This window comes from Crocodylus porosus, unplaced genomic scaffold (genome assembly GCF_001723895.1).
Source record: "Crocodylus porosus isolate Cpor-Errol unplaced genomic scaffold, CroPor_comp1, whole genome shotgun sequence".
Lineage (NCBI taxonomy): Eukaryota > Metazoa > Chordata > Crocodylia > Crocodylidae > Crocodylus > Crocodylus porosus.
Genome location: NW_017728907.1, coordinates 13,560,293 through 13,577,662, shown reverse-complemented (window position 1 = coordinate 13,577,662; position 17,370 = coordinate 13,560,293). Strand labels below are relative to the sequence as shown.

The window sequence follows — 17,370 nt, the reverse complement described above, 5'->3', positions numbered from 1 at the left end:
TTGCTGCTCCTCGGTCATTACAAGTAAACATAATATATAATAAAAACCACACACACCTACCCTGGAATAAGATGCTCACCTCATTTATGAAAGGCATTAAAATAGATATATGTATATAAATATATATTTTATTAATTCTGCCTTTCATAAATGAAGTGAGCAACTTATTCCAGGGCATGGTGTATGTAAAGAAAATACAGTACGTTGAGTTAGATCTACAGACAAGATGTAGGTTTGTATGCAAGTCTTTCTCCTAAGCTTCCTCATGTGTCCCACACCCCTCAGTCCCCATTCCCCAGTAGCTTTCTTGCCTAAGATTGGAACCTCTTTAAAACCTAGTGACTCCCAGCTAGAGCTTGAGTTGAGGATGAGAGGCTTTGCTTTCATTTTGGTGGATAATTCCACGCCCCCTCACCCCTTGCTTGCCAGGAGGATGCTGGCTAGAACTGAAGTGCTCCTAGTTCTCCAGAGCCTTCCCAAGATCTCTTTCCTTGTACGCAGAAGAACAGGTAAATTCTCCCAGGATGCACAGGCAAAGAAATGTCGAGGGATTCGACTTGCTACAAGCATGGTTCTCTGTGATGCCGTGTGTCTCGATGCGAATGGTGAGTGCAGTGCCAGCGAGAGCATAATGGCTGCTTGTCCCTGGTCTCGGCTAAAACAGAGACTCTGCTCAAAGGAGCAGCATGCAGCGTCCAACTCCATAGTGAAGATGTAGCCATCTACTTATGATGCGAATCTCTGACTACCGCCAATGCCTCCTTATGACATCTGTCCTAGGAGTCCCACCCAGGCCTGCCCAGCCCACCAAAGCTACCAAGCTGTTGCAACTGGATGCTACAAAGCAGCTGGAGTCCTTAATGTGACATTTTTCAGCCTTTAACGCTGAATAGGATTTTTCTTTTACCTCTATAGTACCTTTTAATCATTAAAAGTCAACAGATTAACTGGCAGTATAAGTTATTTCTTCATGTAAATTGTACTGCAAGCCCTCACCTGATCTGAATACAGATGACCAGCTTCAATTTAGGATTTGAATGAATTTGTATTCTACTGTGTATACTCAGAGGTATTTTATTTTTTAATTGACTCATCCTACCTGCTGAACTTCCCCATTTTGTTCAGCTCTTACTCTACAAGCAATAAGTTGTTTCCAGTTCTCTTATTCATTTCATTCTTGGGACGCTGACTTCTCAAGATGTGTATCTGTTGTTGCAGCTTTGACACTTGCTAATTGGATGAAATCCTGGTGAGATCCTCTCTCCACTAAAGTCAAAGGCAAAGTTCCCATTCACTTCAAGGGGCAGGAGGGGGCAGCACAAGATTTTAGCCATTGGCTGAACAAGCCAAATTGAATCCTGACAAACATGATGATTTCAGTCTCCTTCTCTGCATGGAGATTTAGGCCAGAAAGGATCATTAGAGGTCTGAGTAGATGATCTAGTATGTTATGGGTCATAAAACCTCAGCCAAATGCACTGTGTCAAACCCAAAGACTTTAGTTAAGCCAAATATTTCTGAAATGTGCACCACGGAGAGAGAAGAGGTACAACCAGGATGTTCCTGGTAATGAAGGCCCTTGCAAACAAGGAATTAAGCAGATGAGAGAGATCCAGATGATCGCAGCAGGTGCACCATGACCCTTCTTGCAGAGGAAAGAGAACCATTCCCCAGTACCCTCAGTCTGACCTGGGGAGGAAAAGGGATTTCTTCTTGGCCCAAATTCTGCTACGTGGTTTGATCCTCCAAATAAGGCACAGCCTAGCACCTGAGAGCATTTTCTGTGCTATTTCAGCCAGCCTCATTTAATATCTTGTCTTTAGCTGCATGCAGAAGATAGTGTCCAAAAATACCCGTAGTCTAGTTTATGCTTCAGTGAGGAAAAAGTCCCTCCTGATCCCTACAAGTAAACAATCAAAGCCCTGAAGCATGGGATGTAATGGTAATTATTGTTTTAAAGCAGAGCTTCGGGTTTTATGAAGAGGAATATACAAGCAACTCTGTGCTCTCCCCCAGCTGATAAAGGAAGAGTGTGAACAACGAACTAATGATGTAGATCCCTTCCACATACATAAACCAAAGAATTTCTCCCGTGTGCTGGCTCTAAGTGCATTATTTAGGAAACTATCAAAACTCCCCTTGCAGATTCCTAGAGATAAATCCATCACTTTTCCTGGTAAGCTGGTTTAAAGTTTAACCGCCTGTACTGTTAGGAAACTGCATCTTAGAGTTAACCCAACCTAAAGTCACTGAATCTCCTCATCCTGTCTCAGCAAGGTCAGAAATCACCTACCATCAAACACTTGCTCCGTGTGTAAGTGGTTAGACATAGTCACCCTTCAACCTCCTGTTTGAGATGAGCTCCTTACGTCTTGGCCCACAGGGTTTGTTTCCAACCTATGAATCATTTTTGTGTTCAAGAAGAACTGAGCTTCTGAAAAATCAATCCAGATCTTCGGTGCTGAACTCTTATGAAAAGGTGACCTGTATATTCCCATAGCATGGCATTCCCTCTAGCATTTTGCTCTCAAACAAGAAATCTGCAAAGAAATCACCACAACAGAGTTGTCTGAGATTTTTTTAATTGCTTATTATCATAGGCTATTTCCACATAATCTTCAGCAGTTTGTACTTTTGCTTTCATGAAGGATGCTTTAATGCAACCTCCACTGCTTGGTGCTTTTTTTTTTCCCTCCTCAAAAACAAAAAACAAGCCAGCTACAGTATTTATGTGGAGGTTAGGGGTTTTGTTTTTTTAGGTGGTAGTTGTTTTAAAAAAGTAAGATGATGGGTAGCTGCTTACAATCTAATGCCATAGCTATCTTAGAGCGCGCATCTAATTACAGTGCAATCAATGAAATTATCCAGTTGACAGCTAGTACTGCCAGTCTTTACATGATATGAGGATGCTTCCCATTCCAGGGTAATAACCATAGACTGGAATAAATATGAGTCTGTTCTGTTGTCCATCAGAGGCAGTGAGAGATTTTTCCTTTGACTTTGCTGTGGTTTAGACTGCACTACGCTCTGGTGACTGGCTCAAGTTAGAGTTATTAGCAAACAGTAAGCCACCTTTGGGCTAAACTGTGTCTAACAGCAACGTTCTGGAGACAAAAAAATGAATAAAAATTGTTTAACCTTGGTTTTTAATGCTAGGGAGGCTGCGCTGGTCATACTTTTTGTGGGCATATGGACAACACAAGTGACTATGCAGCTCTGTAGCAGCCATTGAATGGTGTGCAATGGTGGGATGCTGACCTCCTGACATCATCCACTTTCTGAAACAGGACCTGGATCAAAGCCCTTAAATGTAATGACTCCATAACACAGAGGAAGGTTAGCTGACTGGATCTGAGCTTTGCATTTTTTACTCACCTCTTGTTCCCAGTTTAAGATGCCAGTGGCCAAGCCATTTCTGTGGAGGGTTCAAAGAGAGTAGAACTGAGATAGCTTGGTTTCTATATACTCTCCCCCCCTCCACAGAAATGGCTTGGCATCTGAGGAGAGAGTGGCACGAGTGACATGAACATGAACCACATCTTTGGGGAAAAGTCTCTCCTTGCTTTTCAGTGGGCTCTCTCTCCTCTGATGCTCAGTCCATTACTCCCATGCTCGTGTACATGGAATTAAACCTCTATTAATTAGCTAAAAGTGCCATTCAATACTCAGTCCCTGGAGATCTGAAATCAGAATCTTTCTGTCCCTGCTTCCCTCTCATGCTCAGTGACAGAAATGCTGTTTACTACCAAGAAAAGGCTTTTATTTTTACGTGGACATTAGCACCGTGTCCTCTCCTTATTAGAGTCAAGGTCCCTGTTCCTCCTAGTGATCTGTCACTATAATAGAGGACCAACCCCTGACTTCCCTCCCCTTCCCTCCTACACAATTTTTTTCTTCCAAAATCAGTTTTTTTCGTGTTTTCAGATTCTAAAATTTACCTATGGAAACACTTGGGCTGAGCTTGTAGTGATCTCAAAGAAGATTTCCATAGCCAAACTATAGGGGGTTTCAAGTTCCTCAAATAATTTGGGACTTAAACAGTTTCTTTAAATAGATATGGTCCATCCGTAGTGCCAGGCCCACCTAGGAAGTTGGAATGTTCTTGGCCTGGGCTGAGATTCCCCTGCTAGCCCAACCTACTCTGGGCCCAGCTAGACTACTTTGAACTCAGTGGGAGTTGTCACTAGTTTCACTGGGTTTGGAAGCAGTGCCTTTAGTCCTTGGTTTGATCCTACAAAGACCAGGTGCCACACAGTTTTGCAGCATATGCTGATCTGGATGTCTTGGTCAACAGAGCAAAATTCTGTTGCTGTCAACACAGCTTTGGTTTGTGCTCATTTTTGACTGCACAACATGCTTCCTTCGTATTATAAACAGCTGTACAGCCTGCCTACAGCTGAATGATGGCTGTTGGGTATTTATTTAAGAGACCTTTGTGAAGCTGATAGCCAAGTAATATGCTTCCCCATAATACCATTGCTCAACTATATAAAGCTCTGGATGGAGGTGATTATTTTAGTTTAACTGACTAGAGTCACAGCCTTTCTCAGTAGAGAGAACAGGTAGATTTTTGTTCTTCTGGCTTTTTTCCCTTTGCAGATGGATGATATGCTCCAGATGTTGTGCATGTTTGAAAAGCTTGTATTCTTTTTTATGTTGTCTAAATTCAACCATTGTGTAACTCCAGAGGAGTTGAAGGAAGTTACACCAGGGCTGAACATGGCCTGTTGCATCCAAATGCTCAAACTCAATGAAGACACTCCCGTGTTGCTATTTTTGAGCCAGGGTGAGTCCTGATGTGACACTCCCTCACCTAGCATCCAATCCTGATCAATTTGTTCGTCCCAGTGTGGTTCTCTGTCTGAGTCTGGGGTTCAGGCTGAGCTCCGTGAAAGACCAGGAAGAATAGGAAAAATGAAATGTGTGAGATTGATGCCTTGTCTTACTGCCCTAGCCAAACAGCTTTTAGTTAGCCACAAGCATGGTATGTCCTTTTCATGTTCCCAGGCTCCTCACATCTTGGAGAGTCTGATATCATAGGTGACCATGTTGAAATTGTCCCAAGCTAAGAGTTTCCTCTCTCTGGGGTTGTAGTCGACCATGCTACTGTACTTGTAGCGGTTCTCAAAGTGTATTTTCAGCAGCTTGCGGGTGCTTGTGGCTGTGTTGTAGGCAAAGTTGATCATGGCATCAGGGGATGAGTAGCTATTGATGGTGTATAAGGTGCCGCAGATCATAAAAGAATTGGCCACTGACTGCTTGCGAATGTTGGTCTCCCAGGTCTGCCTGATCTCTAGAGTCTCTGGGTCTAACGTGGAAAGGACAATGGCCCCTTTGGCCTTCTGTGTGCTGTAGATTGCCCACAGCCCCATCTCATCAACAGCCAGGTCAATATCAGTGTACCCCCCCCAAGCATAGGGGAACTGCCCATGGTAGCCTGCATTGGTGAGGTCCTTCTGGACAGTGATGGTTTCTTTCCTCAAGTCATACTTGGCCAAGATTCTGGACTTGCGCCTCTGGAAATACAGGGACCCCCTGTAGATGACGGCGCCAGTGCTTTCCATGGACCTTGGCAGGACATGCACCTTTGAGGGGTAACCCTGCATGAACTGATCAGTGTTGTCATATTCAAAAACCTGGCGGATGTCTGTACCAACCGTGTCAATTCTCCAAGTCGTCTCGTGGGTGTATGGGGAAGCAGGTTCTGGATCCTTCATCCACACGCCGTATTTGCCGGCAATTGTTTCTGCTTTGCGGAGGGTGACGGGCTCCCCCACCCAGACCAGTTCTCCACATCCTGCTCCAGGAAAAAAAGAAGAACAGGGGATTTGGCTTTTGTCATTCATGGCCAGTTTTCAGCAAAAGGCTAAAATTCCTGAAAGTTTCAATTTATCTACTTTAAATCAGAAGCAATAATTAGGAAAGATCTTTATTAATTTCCATTTAAGCATTTTTTTTCCTTTAGGCTAGAGAATGGGGCTTAGAATGAATGAAGCCCAAATTAAGCAACAGCGGCGAGTTAGCACACCAGCATTGCCTAGGCTATGTGACTGATCCATGCAGGCTGCCTGAAGAAAGAGGAAAAGTAAGCAAAGGAGCAGAAATAATTGGTCTTTGAGGATAGAAGGGAAGAAGAGACTTAATATTTTTGGAAGGAAGTGTTATAAACAGCACAAACTTTTCTGCTCTATTGACCCCTCAATGGTGGTCACAAAGTTCAGATGAAAAAAGGAGATGAACATCTCGGGGTCTCAGTGTAGAGGGATGGATGGAATTATTTAACGCTCTGTGTCCGGTCACTGTTGGCAGTTGAAGTGATGCCCTTCTCAGGATTGCTTGGGGTTGAACTGGGAACAGGATAGATCATAGCTGGAGAGAAAAGGAGGCAAAGCAAGAAAATCTCTAAAGACAGTAAGCAGATAAAGAAGAGCAGCATGGCGGTTTATGCTCAGGATGGGATCCTGTGTGGTCCCAGGATAGGAGGAGGCAACAATATTAGGAGAAAGTGAGTGGAAGAAAAGTATCTGGAGAAGGACAAGGCCTAGTTATATGAACCAAGAAAAAGAAAAAAAGGAGTAAGTGCAGTTATTGTACCAGTGCCTGTGTCCTCCGTGCCCACATGGCTGTGAGAGGAGCTCTCCTGAAAGATGCTGGAAGCTGAAACCTCTGTCATTTCAGATTTCAATTCCTGGTAGTCTGGACTCTTCATATCCCACCTAGAAACTGCAGAGGGGATTGAAATAAACACAGTGAGGTCAATTAAATCAATGGAACGAGTCCACCAGCTGGAGGAGCGCAGAAGGGATGTGTATGTTTCTGTCCATGGCAGGGCACGCTCATACACATGGCACACAAACAGACAGCTTCACACAGCCCCTGGCATCAGCATTAGAGCACTCACCCTGCCATTAAATCAGCTTTTCTTGTGCCCTTACTCATTGCCACCTTGGCTCCTGCTCTTGGGCAATGCTTACTTTGACTAAAACATTACACAAGGCCACATCCTCATTAGCCTTGAGAGACGCTTGAGAGGCTGGCGTGAGGGTGGTACAGACATAATATACTCTGCCCCCTTCAGTGCATATAAGACTCACCTCAACCAGACCTATCTATGCTTGGCTGGCCATAACCAGGCCCTCCCCCCCACATCAAGCTATTGAGCCTTGCCCGTTCTTGGACGGTTGTGCAAGTTTTGAACTTAGGGTTTCTTAATCCTCCACGTCTCAGAATCATGGCACTGGAACAGAGATATAAATCAGCATGCCCAAAACAGTGGGCCTGAGAGCAGCACCAAACACACATGCTCAAGTACACTTGAAGATGGATATATTGCCTCTTGTCCAAGATTTGCCGAGCCCAGAAAAAGAGCAAACTTGGGTAGGGCAACCTTCACCCTGGGGCTCCTGGGTATGGCATGGAGGCTATGTAGATAAGTCTTCACTGTGGATGTGTGTCACACCATACCTGGCCTTGTGTTAGCACTTTTCCTCTGAACATGGGATAAAAAAGCCACTCAACTCAACTTTGAAAAGCAAATGCTTGTGCACTGTAATCCCTGTTGTGCTGCAGAAGTCTCTGCCCCCAGGGGTGGAGCCCTCCCTACCTCTGCTGATTCTATGTTAATGAAATCTAGATGTTGTATCAACTAAATATACCTGCTGGATACTATATATGGGCTGCAGGATTCTGTCCCTTCTATTTCTGTTTGCTGGTAATGAATGAGCTTGCAGTGGTTTAAAAAAGGACCAACCACATAAACTTTAGGGCTATGTAAAACCAACTGTGAGGCCTCCACAAACCATTCAGAGCTTCTCAGATTGCTGCTGAATGTCAGCAACAAGCATTCCTGAGTGCTCTGCTTGTGGGGAGGGTCTTTCCTTCCTTTGCGAAAGACTCCACAGGGGCTGTGTCAAAGCTCATTAACAGCATAAATACGGTGTGCCACACAACACCATCAGTGTTTTCAGTCGCTTTCTAATTCCTTCCGTGCAGCTGGTCTCTCCATTCTTCAGACAAGGCACTGTATTCACATTAACTAGCGTCTTGCTGGGCAAATGGCCCCTGATAGACTGAAGGCCAGCGCAGCGAGGCAAGGCAGCAGGGAGAGGAAGAAGGCTATAACGCTCCAGTGCAGAGAGATTAGTGCCCTCCGTTTGCTTTTACGTGGTCACAGAGGAGCATTGTTCTAACTGGACGTATGTTGCAACATCCTTTTTTTCCCTGGGGGTGGGGAAGTGTTGTTGTAAGTATTAAGAGGCAATGCAATGCATCTGTAATAAGGATAAAATCAGGCATCTCAGCTTTGACAGACTCCCAGGCATTAAGTGGAGGATTCAGATTGACAGCTCAAGTAATTGGCCTGGTGATTTATTATGCAGCATACGCTGCTCTAACTGAGCCATGCTGAAAATTCAAAGAGCAGAGAAATCTTTGATAAGCCACCAGAGACTACCAGGATGCACTGCTCAGTCCTCTGTACTACTCATCACACTGAAGCCTACTCAGAGTACTCTGAGATTTAAAACTGAGCTACAGCAAGCTGTGATTTCTGCAGATCTGCTAGAAGGGCTGTCCCAGCAAAAAGCATCAGGGGCATTTGCATTCCATCTGCCTTCGCAGACAAGTGTACTTGGAAACTATCTTTTAAGAGGATACAGGAGAAGACCTTAATTCAACTCCCACTGAATTCATTAGTAATATTTCCTACTGGAGCAAAGTTAGGGCAACGCATTGGGCTTTTCAAATCCCACCCATAATTCAGTTGTCTGTACAGTGCTTTGGGGATGAAAGCAGCTGTGCAGTATAAAAGCAAAATACCATTATTATTTTAAAGAGAACAGTGAGTTTCATAGTTCCCTATGTAATTCCAGTGCTTTATTAATTCTTCATGGGCAGCTTTGGCTTCCCTTGAAGACAAAACCATAAACACGTAAAAGCCTACAATTCGTTTGCATCCCATTCCCCTGTTCTATGTCTGAGTTTGCTTTAGGGCTAGGGAAGTTCCCCACCTGCATGTTGAAAGTGACAACAAGCAGCCAATTCTGGTAGCTGGTATGCAGAAAGGATATTAACAGAATTGCCCTCAGGAAAATCCACCTACATCTGCTTTTCCAGTAGATGAACCCTGATGGGGGTACATTTGCCTTGTAGCTTTAAAAGAAATCAGCCCACAGCAAGTGACATTTAACAGCTTGGGTTTCTGATTCTTCCACCTATATGAGTCCCAGTTTATCAAAATACATAAGCATGTGCTTAACTTTAAGCATGTGAGTAATTCATTGACGTTAGTAAAACAATGCTTGAGATTAAAGTTAGCCATATGCTTTAAGTGCCTTTTTGACTCATGGATCTGGAGAGTAATTTTACACAAGGTACCTGAGATGGATTGGACATGAGTGCCGGCTCTGGACATCAAAAAAAGAGTGTGGGTAAAAAGGTACGCTAAATACAGAAACACTAAAGGCTCATGTTCATCTTGTGGTACGCTCTTCTGTATATGGTAATAAGTGGGGTTGGGTGAAATGTGGCCTTAGGGAAGACACCAAACCAAAAGCTGTTTTCAGGGGCAAGCTCAGCTACATATTGGGGTTCACTTCCCTGCCTCAAGCCCCTTGGGTCAATGGAAAAGAACTCAAAGCTGCTTGTGGGGAGCCACCCACAATTCAGTCTGAAAAATGGCAGTGGCTATGTGGTGTGGGGGGAAGATGGTATCTTTGCAGGCTGTTTCTAGGGCTGTAGATCACTTCAGTTGAGCCTGAGCTATTTTTGCACAGGAGAAAATGACTGTCTTCCTTGAAGGAGAAAGCTGTAGGTGTAGTAAGGCTGTAGTCCTAACAGACCCTACTGAGCAGTTTGGTCCTGAAAGGGAATGCTGCCCAGACCAAAGGTGCAGCATCCCTCCCGTGTCCATACAGGCTGTGTCTAGGTGATTTCAGGAACGTATCCCTCTTCCCTCGCAGCGAAATGTAAAGCCATCATCACATGACTTCAGGGACAGGTGTAGATACCATAACCCAGAATGCCACAGTGTGCCTCTGTGTCTCCCTAGTAGTTCGATCAATAGCAGTTTGTGGGTCTATCATTAACTCTGTGAGCTGGTAGGGTTAAGCCTTCAGCACAGACAGTAGAGGGTTGGGCTATTAAATCCTGGTGCCCCAGGTTCAGTCCCCACAGGGAGAGGGGAATCGCACTGTATTAGCAACACCTATCCTATCTGCACATAAGGTTCAGCCTATATATTGCTGTAGCAGTATACTGAAGTTGTAGCCCCAGAGTAGGTGCATGAGCAGCTGCAAATAGAGCTGGGATCCCAGCAAGATCAAGCTTGTTCTGATGATAGGCATATTTGGATTTCCAGTGATGCAGTTTCATTAAGGTAGGGGCAATATGGAAAGCTCCCATGCACCTTGAAGCAACCCATTAGGGCCCTTTATAAAGGAAGATACACATAAATAGCCCAAGCTTAAGGAATTATTGGGCTTGGTCAAAGGAAACAGAGAGGGCTAGGCAGGCAACAGTAAGGATTGCTGGGGAAAGGGGTAAGGCAACACAGAAGCTTCTTTATGCCCAGCAGAAGGGTAACTGCTGGCTGGGAGGGATGGGCAGAGGGGTGAGAAAAGGAGAAGGAGGTGATAGTCTGGCATCTCCTGGAAAGGTTTTATTTGGAAGAAGCCTGAGAAAGGGGGCCCAGAAAGGAGGGCACTGCAAAGGAGTGCTGTAGGGTGCAAGCAAGGAGAACAGCTTAAGATTCATAGATTGTAAGGGGCTGGAAGGGACCTTGCAAGATTTCATAGATTTCATAGACATTAGGGCTGGAAGGGACCCCAGAGGATCATCGAGTCTAGCCCCCTGCCCCAGGGGCAGGAAGTCAGCAGGGATCATAGGATCCCAGCAAGATAAACATCCAAACGTCTTTTGAAGATGTTCAAAATGAGTGCTTGCACCACTTCTGACGGCAGTCTGTTCCAGACCTTGGGGGCTCGGACAGTAAAGAAATTCTTCTTTATGTCCAGCCTGAAATGGTCGCGGCGGAGTTTGTGACCATTCGACTTCGTCATCCCTTGGGGTACTCTGGTGAACAAACATTCCCCCAGATCCTCGTGGTCACCCTGGATAAACTTATAGGTGGCCATCAGATCACCCCTGAGCCTGAGCTTTTCCAGGCTAAAGACCCCCATGGCTCTCAGCCTGCCATCGTAAGGTCCGTTTTCCTGACCTCTGATCATGAACATGGCTCTTCTCTGCACTCTCTCAAGCTTCTCCACATTCTTTTTGAATTGTGGAGCCCAAAACTGAATGCAGTACTCCAGCTGCGGCCTCACCAGGGCCAAGTACAAGGGGAGAATGACGTCCCAGGATTTGCTTGAGAAGCATCTATGGATGCAAGCCAGCGTTTTGCTCACTTTACTAGCCAAAGCATCACATTGGAGGCTCATGTTCATCTTGTGGTCAATGATGACCCCCAAGTCCCTTTCATCCGTAGTGCTAGCCAGCGTAGCACTGCTGAGCCTATAAGGATGCTGCAGGTTTTTCCTCCCAAGGTGGAGAACCTTGCATTTTTTGGTGTTGAACACCATCAGGTTTTTGTCCACCCATTTCCTGAGCCTGTCAAGATCTGCCTGGATCGCCCTCCTGTCCTCAGATGTGGATGCTTTACCCCAGAGTTTGGTGTCGTCGGCAAACTTGGCCAGCCTGCTTCCAACACCAATGTCTACATCATTGATGAAGATATTAAAAAGTAAGGGCCATAGGATGGAGAGGGACCCCACTAGTCACAGGGCACCACAACGATTGACTTCTGTCAACCAGCACTCTCATTGGGTCCAGCCCCACTGCGCTAGGCAGGAAAGACAATGGGGGGTCAGGTGACCCCAGTGAGGTGACTGTCCAGTCTCCTTTTGAAGATTTCCAGGGTCGATGATTACACCACCTCTGGAGGGAGCTTATTCCACAGTCTGCACGCCCTATAGAGAAGGGGTGTGAGTTTGGGGTCTGGTATGGGTATCTGCAACATGGTGGTTTTCAGAGGCCCTGCACCTTCAGCAAACAGTACTATGGGGAAAGCTATGGGAGACCCTGGGGAAAGAATCAGTGTCAGATGGACTGACTAGCTCAGAGAGGGCAGAGAACTGTCCTTTTGTCTTGTGTTTTGGCTGCTGTTAAGTCAGATGACTGAGGACAGCATCTGTGTGGATGGAAGCTCTTTCAGCAAGGTTGTTTCAGAGTATAGCTGTCAGCTTCTTCATGCTTGACTGGATTGAGAGAATTGATTGAAACACACTCAGTGGAGGGAAATCTGTTGTCTAGACATTCCCGGTGGGGTCCCAATCCTGCCACCTGTCTGCTGTACACAACTTGCTTCATTGTCCAGAACGAACATGCTGAACTCTTAGTGGTTTGGTCTGTAATGGTCCAGGGTCATGTACAGATTTTGAGTGTCCTCTTTTTTTCTGAATCTTGTAAAGTACTAGGATTCATGATTTGAATCTGCCTCTTAAGACGAACACTTTGAAACAAAGTGCATGGGGGAGACTGAGTGGGGGGACAGTGAGGTGCTGGAGTGTCAGGAGAAGATGCATTAATCCAGCATTGGGACAGCAAGGTCATCTTTGTTGCTGGATAATTCCTGCTCTTAGCTTGGAAAAGAAGGGTCCATCTAGTGAGGATTTAGGGTTTCTCTTGGGAAGGACAGACTGCAAATGTTCTGGTTTGACAGATCCTGACTTAGGATACAATGTGCTCTGCCTCCACAGAAATAAGCGGAAACAAATACAGCCATCAGGAAATGCACAGACAGAAAGAAGTAAGTGAACCCAGGTATTTGCTGCAGGAAAAAGTGCACCCTTTAGGGTCCCTGCATGCGCCCCTCTCTCTGACATCTCAGGAATCTTGCTAATGAAAAAGCAGCCCTGCACTTCCCCAGCTTGGCATGCACCCTCAGACAGGCACTCTCTTTGTTAATTCCCAGCAGACATCTGGAAAGACTGGACAGCTGTGCAGGCCAGGAACGCAGACCTGCCAGGCTTCCTTGGTGTGGTGGTGAATGTTTCTTCGCTCCAGTAAGTGTTGCAGGTTCCCCCAGAAAGGTAGTCAAATTCACCTGTGGGCTCATTTTTTCTCTCCCTTTGCCTACAAGCTGCAAATACAACTCTAGAAGGTATGGGGAATAGAGTCTTATTGATCAGCTGTGTGCCCAGGGAGGTAAGAGGGAAGGGGAGAAGGCCAAGAAATGTCTGGAGGAGGATCTGACTGACAGAGGCAGCTTGGAAGTGAGCCCTGCTATAAGATGTGGCTTGGCCAGAGGTCCTGGCAGTGGGCTAAAGGGCCAAAACTCTAAAAGAGCTCCTGGAATCGCCAAGCTTAGGGATTGGTGACTGCCATGGCATCTGTCTGCACAGGACTGCCGTGAGGATGGACAGGGAAGGGGAAGAGTTTTTCCACTGAAGCTCTGAGTACACCACAACTGTACACCAGCAAGGAACCTGGTCCACTCTGTTTTCAGAGGCACGGCGAGAAGAACAAATTCCTCTGTCTGGTGGACCATCTTTAATATGGTTAAGAAAAAAAACAGCAGACACCAAACAAGGTCCCCAGAAGAGACGGGGCCGGGGTCCCAAAGTACGCACTTAGTAGTAATTCCACACCTGAATGGAGACACACAAGGAGATGCCCTGAAATCACCAGGTGTAGCAGATAGGAATACCCTGATGCCCTCTCCTTTCAGTTCTATGACTGGTCAAACATGTTCTTTCCCTGGACAGGATTTATATGGTTCCCGACAAATTTTCAGAAGCTTCATCTGTTTTCTTCTGCTGTACATTACAAGTTGCAGGAGGAGGAAGGATTTTTTTTTACTAAGGTTTCTGTCGGCAAATGCAGATTTGCCAAAAGTAAAGCTCTTCACAGGAATTTCCGGGGTCCAGAATGAAATTCCAGGAGACACCTTGCCTTCCTCCACCTCTTCCTCATCAAGACCCTGGAGAAGACCCAGACCACCAGACTGTTGGCTATTCTGGTGTGGGGGGGTACCTCTTGAACTGTCACCAAAAAAAGGGTTTCTTTTCACATGGGAATAGAAACAAATGTCAAAAATTTCAACCTTGCTTTCTAGTCAGGCCCTATTTGAGGCAGTGTTAGCCACTGCCTCTCTGGGGTTGCCAGCAGTGGGTCTCTGAGAAACAGGACTGGTCGTACCCTGCTCCCCTGAATCCAATGTGCTGCAAAACTGGCAGCTGTCCTGTGAGGCTGCCTCAAGTATCTGCCCCGAGCCCTCAGTCTCCCATGGGTCTGAGTGAGGTCACAGTGTGAATCTGGAGCAGCCTCACATAAACTTCTGGCTTGGGACTGGTTGAGTGGACTTGGATGGGTGGAGCAGGGTTAACTCCTTTCCCTCAAGAAAGCTGCCACTGAGTTGGCACCAACGTGCTCTGGAGTGCCTTTGTCAGGAAGGGTCCGGAGTACCAGTTCTTCCTGCAGCCCCTCAGCTGAGACTTAAACGTAACTAGTGCCTGTCCATGACCAGAGTCCATAAAGGGACTGGACTTGCTGTGGGAGGGTCCAGCTCTTTGCACAGAGGGGCTGCCAAGTCATCAAAACAGCTCCTTGGAGATCTCCCAACCATTGGACAGGTTAAGCAAATGCAGCGCAGCGTAGCTGCCTTCGTGCCTTCTTACCACTGACCCTCTTACTACAAGAGGTGCATCTGGGGCTTCCCTAGACCCCAGACAGTCTCATGAGGCACAGCCCGCAGAAGACTTGTCACAGATGGGAAGGAAGTAAAGGGACTGGTCCAACCTGTGCTGCAGTCACCACTGTCCCTGGTAGGTTGCACTCACAGGCTCAGTACAGGTCGAAGATAACCAGGGGCTAAATGCTGCTGAAAAGCTCTGCTCCTCCTTGCAAAAGGTTCCTAGACCATGGCTTCCATGGAAAGCCGGGCTCTGTCGAGACATTAGCAGAGGGACCTGTTCCAAAGCTCCTTCTCCCCCAAGGGCTGTGACACACTTGCTCCTAGCTCTAGTAACCCCCTGCTTCCCAGACTGCACAGCAAGGGCGCATGTTGTGTTACTCATGGGCTGGTGGAGGAGAACAATAAGCACCTTAATGAGAAAAATACCTTATAGAGTAGCATATGTACCATGGCCTGCATCTGAGGTAGAGACAGACACCTTCACAGCAGAAGGAATGTCCAAGGAAGCAGCTTGTAGCTGGTTTCTGCTGAAAACAGCTTTGCAGGGCAGCCAAGGGACAGTGTGTTTGTTGTAACTGTTCCCACTCAGGACAACCATGAGGGCTGAGCTTTGACTATAAACTTCCTTGAAGCTTGCGGGCATGGTTCTGTAGCTAGCTAGAGCTTGAACATGACTAAGAGGGACGATCTGACTTCATTGGTCTTTTGCTGTTTACTGCTCCGGGAGCACCTAGAAGATCTAAAGTGGATCAAGACCTCTTTGCTAGTTGCTATGTAGAAGGCAGAATAGATTTGCACCTGATATATATCTAGTTTGGCTAGTCTATATATATATATAGCATAAGCTTTCATGGGCTGAAGTGAGCTTGTGCTATATATATAAAGCTGTGCTGTAGCTTCAGCCCACTTTGGTTAGTCTGTAAGGTACAAATCTACCTTGCTTTCTACTTGACTTCAGACTAACACAGCTAACAATGTCTGTCTAGTTACTGTGCACATTCATACACAAACACACACAAGGGCATGGAGAGACTTTGCACCAATCTAGGTAGACAAAACACAAGAAGGAGGGAGAAATAGTAGGTGACTTGCCCATGTCCATAGGGAAAACTGTAGCAGAGCTGGGAATCAAAGTCAAGACTCCTAACATCAGTTTTATGCCTCAGCCTCAGGATGGCCTCAGCCATCTTTTTTTTGTTACAAACAACATGCTGTGGAGGAATGTCAGGCATTCCAGCAAAGGAGGGGAGTCTAGTACCACACCTGCAAGGGACAATGACATGGGAGTGAAGAAGGCAAGACCTCACAGCAGATCAAAAGCAGCAACTACATGACCTGTTAATTTGCTGCATGACTCTGGGCAAGTTCATGTTGTTCTAGTGCTTAGGTAGCAGCAGGAGATAGCCTAGGTGTAAGGCTGAGGAAGAGCAGAAGGCCGGGCGGGGAGGCGTTAATTTACACACACACACCTGCACACTCACCCGGAGGCCTTACCTTTTTTGGACCTTTGCAGGGAATCTTGAACAGGTGTGTCCCTAACCTGGGGACACTGGTTGGCCCTCAGCTGAGCTATCTCCTGGCTGCTGCTCTCCAGCCTCCTTTCTAGCTCTTCCTTCTCTCGCTCCAGACGCCACTTCTCCTCCTCCAGGGAAGATCTGTTCCTCAGGAGGTCTCTATAGGCAGTCTCCATCCTGTTGGCTTGGGACTTTTGCTGGGTGGTCTCCATCCTCAGGCTGGCCAGCTCTCTCTGCAGTGACTCCACAGTGGGAGCAGAGGAGCCCTCCACAGCATGACTCTGGGTCACCAGGCTCTCCAGGAGGCTGAGCCTTGCCTTGGCAGATTCCAGCTCTGAGCGCTGCATGTTGCTCTCCCTCTGCAGGTCCAGTATGGCTGGCATGGCCTGGTCAGACCCTGGACAGCTGGCCTCATGTGGGCTGGGGACCGTAAATGAGTAGGTACATCTACCGTGCCTGTCGTTGGCTCTCCGGAGGTGGACTGTGCTCCCCAGGGCACCCTGCAGCAGGCTCAAGGAGAGCAGCAGCCAAGCCACAAGCATCTCTCCTGCAGTTGCTGTCCCTTTAAGCCCTGCAGCCGGGACCCCTTTGGTGTAGCGCCTCCAAAAGCAGAGCTGCCTGCTGATCGCTCCTGTGTGTGCACAACAGCAGAGTTTGCCGGAAGTTTTATTTATACAGCTGGGAATTGGAGCAAGGGGTGGGGAGAGGGTCCGGCTGCCAGAGGGATAAAATAACACGAACCGTCCAGACCTCTGTTTTGGATTTCTTAAAGGAGCAGCCTCTCCCTTACACAGTGCTGGCTCCCTCTGCCTTTCTTCCAGCTCAGGGCTGGACACTTCCATAACATTTCCTTTTAGATGTGAGCCAAGGGCTTTATGAAGGGCCAGCTTCTCCCCACTCCAAGGCAAGTGGAAATCAGGAGTTGCTCCACTGATGTCTGTGCACTTACACTGATATCAAACGAGTGCAAGCAGGAAAAGAACCGAGCACTAAGGTGTTTTTATTTTCCATAGTTTATAACCTGTAACATGCAACAGCCCAAATATTCCCCATGGAAGGAATAGGGGAAACAGATCCCCCTTGTCTGAAACCCTGCCTCAGTAGCATGGTGCCTGCCAGAGAAAAAGGATCGTCTCATGGTTCAGACAACAGACAAGGAGTTGGGAG

At 46.7% G+C, this 17,370-nt stretch overlaps 2 protein-coding genes across 12 annotated transcripts in view; one reads left to right on the top strand and one right to left on the bottom strand.

The window, feature by feature from the left end:
- Window positions 1-117, top strand: part of PRRC2C (proline rich coiled-coil 2C) — a 101,450-nt gene extending 101,333 nt beyond the window's left edge. For all 10 annotated transcript variants that reach the window (XM_019530795.1, XM_019530798.1, XM_019530797.1 and 7 more), the window contains one exon: window positions 106-117. The gene's annotated coding sequence lies outside the window, so the exon portion shown is untranslated. The remainder of the gene's footprint in view (window positions 1-105) is intronic.
- A 2,448-nt stretch (window positions 118-2,565) lies between these two features.
- MYOC (myocilin) lies at window positions 2,566-16,860 on the bottom strand. 2 transcript variants are annotated; one of them, XM_019530788.1, is made up of 3 exons: window positions 16,184-16,860; window positions 6,595-6,723; window positions 2,566-5,800 (listed from the first exon to the last, which is right to left on the bottom strand). In XM_019530788.1, the coding sequence occupies exons 1-3, from the start codon at window positions 16,743-16,745 to the stop codon at window positions 5,013-5,015; spliced, it is 1,479 nt and encodes a 492-aa protein (XP_019386333.1). In that variant the 5' UTR covers window positions 16,746-16,860; the 3' UTR covers window positions 2,566-5,012. The 2 variants fall into 2 exon arrangements, with proteins under 2 accessions (XP_019386333.1, XP_019386334.1); XM_019530789.1 differs by having other exon boundaries at window positions 2,566-5,797.
- Between the last annotated feature and the right edge of the window lie 510 nt (window positions 16,861-17,370).